We start from the raw sequence: 7,172 nt of genomic DNA on the forward strand, positions 1-7,172 counted from the left end.
TTATATCTCTATTACTTCATCAACAACTAAGGTTTTTTAGCAGTCTTCTTACATTCCTACCCTTAATTAAGCTAGGAGTCAAATAAATCCCTTAACTAAGATTAGATCTCCCATATCTCATATTTGAGCAATTCAGGTTTGATATGGTTCCCGTCCTTTCAAATTAAATATAAGACTTCACATTCATCCCTACTTAATTTCATAAAGCAAAATTCAACCAACATGCTGAAATGTTTTTGAAAATCTGATTCTATCCTGTTGTGGTGGCTCAGACCTGTAATCCCAGCACTCTGAGAGGCCAAGGCAGGAGTATCACTTGAGGCCAGGAATTCAAGACCAGACTGGGCAACACAGAGAGACCCTGTCTCTACAACAAATTTTTTAAAAATTGGCCTGGCATGGTGGCATGTACCTGTAGTCCCAACTATTTGGGAGATTGAGGCAGAAAAACTGCTTGAGCCCAGGAATTCGAGGCTGCAGTGACCTATGATCATGCCACTACACTCCATCCTGGGCAACAGAGTGAGACTGTCTATACAAAAAAAAGAAAAAAGAAAAAAAAATTTAAAACAAGAAGAAAACCTGATTCTTGATTCTATCCTATGCTTTATATGCACATCTATCCCAACTCCTTGAATTAAGCTATTGAACTGATGATACTTACCTCCTCACCATTTTCTTCAAACCATCACAAAAGGAATGTATTTTTCCAGTAAAAATATCTAACTTCCATAGATATAAAAAAAGTAAGATAGATATAAAAATATCTATCTTCTTCCTGATCTAGTATCCTCCATCCATAATTTTTTAAAAAATGAATAAAAGAGGCCAGGCATGGTGGTTCATGCCTATCATCCTAGCACTTTGGGAGGCCGAGGCAGGCAGATCGTTTGAGCCTGCAGGAGTTCAAGAGTAGCCTGAGCAAGAGCAAGACCCTGTCTCTACTAAAAAAAAAAAAAAAAAATAGAAAGAAATTAGCTGGATAACTAGAAATATATATAAAAAATTAGCCAGGCATGGTGGCACATACCTGTAGTCTCAGCTACTCGGGAGGCTGAGGCAGAAGGATTGCTTGAGCCAGTAGTTTGAGGTTGCTGTGAGCTAGGCTGACACCACAGCACTCTAGCCCAGGCAACAGAGTGAGACTCTGTCTCAAAAAAAGAAAAAAAGAATAAAAAGAGAAGAAAAGAAAATTAATAGAAAGAATAAAGAAAAACCTTTATTTCTCCTTTCCTTACGTCTAAATAATGAGTACTCAATAAGACTGAGTCTTAAGCATTTGCCTCACTAAGTGGAAAACAACTATCAAAATAAGAAGTAATTTTTTTTTTTTTTTTTTTTTTTTGAGACAGAGTCTCACTTTGTTGTCCAGGCTAGAATGAGTGCCGTGGCGTCAGCCTAGCTCACAGCAACCTCACACTCCTGGGCTCGAGCGATCCTTCTGCCTCAGCCTCCCGAGTAGCTGGGACTACAGGCATGCGCCACCATGCCCGGCTAATTTTTTTATATACATATCAGTTGGCCAATTAATTTCTTTCTATTTATAGTAGAGACGGGGTCTCGCTCTTGCTCAGGCTGGTTTTGAACTCTTGACCTTGAGCAATCCGCCCGCCTCGGCCTCCCAGAGAGCTAGGATTACAGGCGTGAGCCACCGCGCCCGGCCAGAAGTAATTTTAAAATAGTAAGTATTTGCTCAATTTATGTAAGTATCTACTATGTGTAGGACAATGTACTGTCTTGTTTTGTTTTACATTTATGTAGTCAAAAGTGAAGTCCATATAACTAGCAAAATGGCATAAGCTGTTTATTTACCCTTTTTTATTCTCCCAAGAAATTCTCTAGGAAAATAACAGTGAAAATAACTTGTAACTCATAAAAAACCTGCTATTCCTGCCTACATTTCCAGGTAAAATATAGGTGTTCCAGAATCAATATAATAATACAAGCTACTCAGAATAAGGTTCTAACTATAGAGCCATGGGTTAGGACAAGGGCTGATTCTACAGAAGAGCTCTTTTCCCCAAAAGAGCTTTCATCTTTAACAACATGTTTCAGACAATTCATGCACTATTTCATCAGTTTTTAAACACAGTAAAGTCAAAAACATGAAATTCTGCTGTATAAACATATACAATACACAATGTCATTATCAACACAGTACACTAACTACTTGCTAAGAATTATATCAGAAGGACAAAGTAAGAACAAGTGGGCTTAAAATACAGCAAAAACAGTTTAAAAGTTAGTCAAAATGAATAAAAGAAGTTGAAATCTCCTAAAGTATAAATATGTTCTGCTTAGCCATTAAAATGACTGTCACCTACACACAGGAAAAGTTCAAACACCTTAGCATGAAAAACAAAACCCTTCACAACCGATGCACAATTGATTACTCTGAAGTAATCTCCCACCACTTCTTCCAAGCAACTGTGTCACCATCCTCCTCTGCCTATGTACCTCTGTGCAGACTGTTCTGGGCCTGGGCATTCATGCCACCTTCTGTCAAACTGCAACTCATCCTTCAAGTATGAAGGGTTATTCACTTCTGTAGAGCCTTTCCCCATGTCCCAGGCAGTAGTCTCTCCCTTTAAGTTGCTGCCAAATCACAAAAGACTACACATCTCTCCAGATGTGCAGAATAAAAGATGAGAAAAAGAAAAGGGATACAGAAGATCTAGGGAACGGAAGAAGAAAAGAAAGTCTCTACCTATTCATAAAGTTCACTGCTGACCCTCAGGAGTGCCGAAGTTTCAATTCCATAACAAACAATAACCCTTTTCAAAATTACTACTTTGTAGGCCGGGCGCGGTGGCTCACGCCTGTAATCCTAGCTCTCTGGGAGGCCGAGGCAGGCGGATTGCTCAAGGTCAGGAGTTCGAGACCAGCCTGAGCAAGAGCGAGACCCCGTCTCTACTATAAATAGAAAGAAATTAATTGGCCAAATAATATATATACAAAAAATTAGCCGGGCATGATGGCGCACGCCTGTAGTCCCAGCCACTTGGGAGGCTGAGGCAGAAGGATTGCTTGAGCCCAGGAGTTTGAGGTTGCTGTGAGCTAGGCTGACTGACGCCACGGCACTCATTCTAGCCTAGGCAACAAAGCGAGACTCTGTCTCAAAAAAAAAAAAATTACTACTTTGTAAAGGCACTACAGAGAAAGCAATGACAAAATGATATGACAAGGAAAATGCAGCCTAAAGACCTTTCATATCTTACCTCCTTCTTCCTTGACTTCTTCAATAGGCTCTCCTGAAAATGGCTCCTTTATGATAGGATGATCACCTCTGTCTTCTTGGGAAACTAGTCCAGGCCTGAGTGCAATTTTCTTCCCTCTCCTTGAGCCAGTGGCCTGGAGTTTTCCTTTACCAATGTGTACATTAAGGGGGGAGGAAGACTCCAAGGAAGGTAGGGTGAGTCCCTGAGAGATGGCCACATCAACAGCTTCTAGAATTGGTACACTTGTGTCCTGCATGAGCATCCTGGGGTTCAAAGATGTATCCTCCATACCAAGCTGATTTCCTGCATCCTGCACAGATTGTACTTCAAAGCCTGTGACTCTGCCATGACTTGGATCCCAGGATAGTGACACTGACCCCAAGTCTTTAACCTGGTCAGATTCTTGTTTAACAGCTGCTTCTAGGCCTATGTTGTCTTCCTCCTGATTGCCCTTATGCTGTGGGGACCTTGTCACTGTAGTTCTTCTCTTCCTACAAGGCAACATTTTAAAAGTCCCACTTTTGTTCCATCCTGAAAGAACAAAAACAAGTTCATATCACCTTCATATTATTTAATGGTAATATCATTTGCTCAATTATCTTTTCATTTATTCATGTCCAATCACAACACTTCATACGAAAGGCACGATGTCTCTTTAGGTGTAAGATGAGAAACAATAGTTAGAGCGACTGAGTTCAAATCCCAACTCCACTACTGACCAGTATGTCACCTAGCCAAGGGACTTAACCTCTCCAAGCATCTGTTTCCTTAATAGCAAAAAATAATGATCGTTTTATCTCAGAGAGCTGTTGCAAGAATTAAATAGTAAATGACTAGTGTTAGTTATTATTATTATTATTATTATTATTACTACTACTATCAGGGAGGTAAACTAGCATGAGGCTGAGAGTAAACTGTGGACCAAACTAGATTTGCTTCCCAGGTGAGCTCTCTCCAGCTTTGTGACCTTGCCAAAGTTACTTAACCTGAATCTGTTTCTTCAGCTATAAAATGAAATAAAAATAGCATTTACATATTTAGCTAGTAAGTGATTTATAAATGTTTGCTACTGTTTTCATAAGCAGCTACTTTCATTAATAGAAACAATGCAAAAGCAAAATGTGGCTGTTTTAAAATGCTAGTAACAAATTTTGTGTTGAAACAAGGGAGAGGAGATGTCTACTGTTCTCTGCATTGTTACTTCTTGACTCTTGGCTTCAATTCTAGTTATCACATTTTAAAGGCAATACTGACCTAAACTAGATGGTATTTTCTTTTCTGTTCTTTTAACACCTGTTTGCAAACCACTTTTATAGTACTTATCATTTTTGTAAACACCTCTATGCCTGTCTCCTTCCCACCTCACTCCTCCAAAACTATGAGCTTATGAAGAAAAAGACTCTTTCAACTAGTATCTCTAACATTCAGCAGGATCTGGGTATTGCAGATACTCGATGAATGTTCCCTGAATAATGAATCAATGAAAGAGGGCTAAAACAACTTATTCTATGCAGCATTTGGATTAAATGTTAAGCATTATATATAAACTGATTGCATCTTACCACCCCGGAAAACTTTACTCTCATAAACAGATCCAAGAACAAAATAAGCTGCCTTGTGTTACATCACTGTCTATGTTCAAAGTCTGAATGTCCACCTACCAGAGTACTAGATGAAAGCTTCGACTAAAAAATTGAAAAATACGAATTGTTTCTAACTCTTACGAGTCTGATCTATTTAACTATACAATGTGAGTTTTAAACCTCCTTAATCCAGTTTCTCCAGGTCATTAGGAGAGATTCCCCTTGCGTCCAATCAACTGATGTCCTTATCCTGGTAATTAAAACTCAATAAACACGTCAAGATTCCGTTGATTCCTGTGAGAGAGGATGGTGAGTGGATAAGGAGTGGAATGAGAGCAGCCTTTTAGGCGACTCCTTTATTTCACAGATGAATTACTGTGAATGACTTCCGCAGAGGTTTAGGAAAGAAAAAAAGAAGAAACAAGGAAAGAAAGAAAGGTAGCTGCTATTCAAAGCTATTAGTGTGCAGGGATCGGTTCCAGGCACCTCAAACACAGCAGTAATGCGAAAGTCCGCTCCTTTGGGAACCGGAGTAGGACCGACCGGGTGAATGTCAATCTGGAGGCAGCCCCGACTCGGCCCTCTCCTGGGAAAACATTTCCTAAAGGGGTCCTAACTGTGCTTTCCATTTCGGCGCCGAGCGCTGGTTGAAGTCCTCACGCCTACCTGGAACACCTTCGCACTCCTAACTTCCGCCATGCACCCAGCGCCCACCCTCAGACCTGACCCCCTCAACCTGGACATCCTCCGCCCAGGTGTCCCAGCTCCCACTTGCCTCTTCCAGTCCCACAGCACCCGACCCAGTACCCTCACAGCCGGCCTGATCCCGCGGAAACTCGGCTTAGGAACCACCGGAAGTCAGCCAACGGCAGCGACTGACGTGCGCGCCCCCGAGTTTCGGTACGCCGCGCTTCAGGGCGTCAAGGAGCATGCGTCAAACCCTAGACGCCATCCTATTTTAGGGCCGAATGAAGCCACGGCGCTAGTTCGTCAGTTATTGGCAAAAAAATTTAAAGGTCCTGCTTCGTTTTCTCTGCCCATGGAACTCCTACTCAAAACCGGGGTTGAGATGCAGTGGTTTAGATTGACAGCTAATCTTTCTCGCCACGAGACACCTGGAACACAGGACCAAGGAAATGAAAAATTCACAAAATTTCAGAAAGAGAACTCTCTAGGTTCCTGAAGAAAACTAAGGCAGCCTTGGCCTCAAGCTATAGTAAATTACTCAAATATGTACAATATTCTGAATTTTACAAAATGCTCTCACATTATCTTAGGTGATTTGGCCTCCACAATAAGTTCTGTGGGACAATGGATATTATTATATCATCTTCCAGTTTGCACAGGACAAAGTTCTGGCTCAGCTGAGTTGGTGATTTCACAAAGGTACACAGCTTATAAAGGGGAATCAGTCAATGCTCAGTAATTCAATACATGTTTTTTATTTTATTTTATTTTATTTTTTGAGACAGAGTCTCGCTCTGTTGTCCAGGCTAGGAGTGCCATGGCGTCAGCCTAACTCACAGCAACCTCAAACTCCTGGGCTCAAGCAATCCTCCTGCCTCAGCCTCCTGAGTAGCTGGGACTACAGCCATGCACCACTATGCCCGGCTAATTTTTTTTTCTATGTATATTAGTTGGCCAATTAATTTATTTCTATTCATAGTAGAGACAGGGGTCTCGTTCTTGCTCAAGCTGGTTTGGAACTCCTGACCTCAAGCAATCCGCCCGCCTTGGCCTCCCAGAGTGCTAGGATTACAGGCGTGAGCCACCGCGCCCAGCCCATGTTTTTTAATTAATTACTCCTAAAACCATGTTATTTCCACTTTTCTACAAGGACAGAATGTCAAAGCTGGAAAAATACATTCAGCTCCATCACAGGTGAACCACCAACAAATATTTATGCACTTGAACTGAATCCGACAGGATGAAAGTTCCAACCAAAATAAAGGATGGAATTGATGTGATCATGGCTGTCATTGCCAGGAGTCTGACTCTAACATGAATCACACCAAGTCTCACAAATACCAAGGAAGTCTCCAGAAGCTTGGAGTTTCATTTGTGTCCTTTTGACCTACAGTTTTTTTAGGTTAGTGTGCTTCTTCTCTCTCTCCTTCTTCCCCAATCCCACCCCACCCCCTCGAAACCCTACGCACTTGAGACTTATGGAAAAGAAAGATTGAACACTGATTAACTTTGGCACTTCTCATTAGTCTTTAAAAAAAAACAGCTTTAATTTACACACCATAAAATCCATCTGTTTTATGTGTATAATTAAATGATTTTTAATGAATTTTCAAAGTTGTGCAACCATGCCCAGGTTTGGTCTTTAATCAGAGTTTCTGAAGTTTAAGAATGTTTCCATGATAAC

At 41.0% G+C, this 7,172-nt stretch overlaps 1 protein-coding gene across 12 annotated transcripts in view; it reads right to left on the bottom strand.

Moving 5' to 3' along the window:
• The window catches only part of GON4L (gon-4 like), a 94,377-nt gene extending 88,690 nt beyond the window's left edge, over positions 1-5,687 (bottom strand). For 10 of the 12 annotated variants that reach the window (XM_076000219.1, XM_076000221.1, XM_020285146.2 and 7 more), the window contains exons 1-2: positions 5,577-5,687; positions 3,219-3,749 (exon numbers count right to left, since the gene is read on the bottom strand). In XM_076000219.1, coding sequence (XP_075856334.1) covers positions 3,219-3,723 — 505 coding nt within the window. In that variant the 5' untranslated portion in view covers positions 3,724-3,749; positions 5,577-5,687. Of the gene's footprint in view, positions 1-3,218; positions 3,750-4,472; positions 4,592-5,576 lie in introns of those variants that run through there. The other 2 variants (XM_076000217.1, XM_076000222.1) reach the window with 2 other exon arrangements.
• Positions 5,688-7,172: the final 1,485 nt, after the last annotated feature.

Source organism: Microcebus murinus, chromosome 2 (genome assembly GCF_040939455.1).
Source record: "Microcebus murinus isolate Inina chromosome 2, M.murinus_Inina_mat1.0, whole genome shotgun sequence".
Lineage (NCBI taxonomy): Eukaryota > Metazoa > Chordata > Mammalia > Primates > Cheirogaleidae > Microcebus > Microcebus murinus.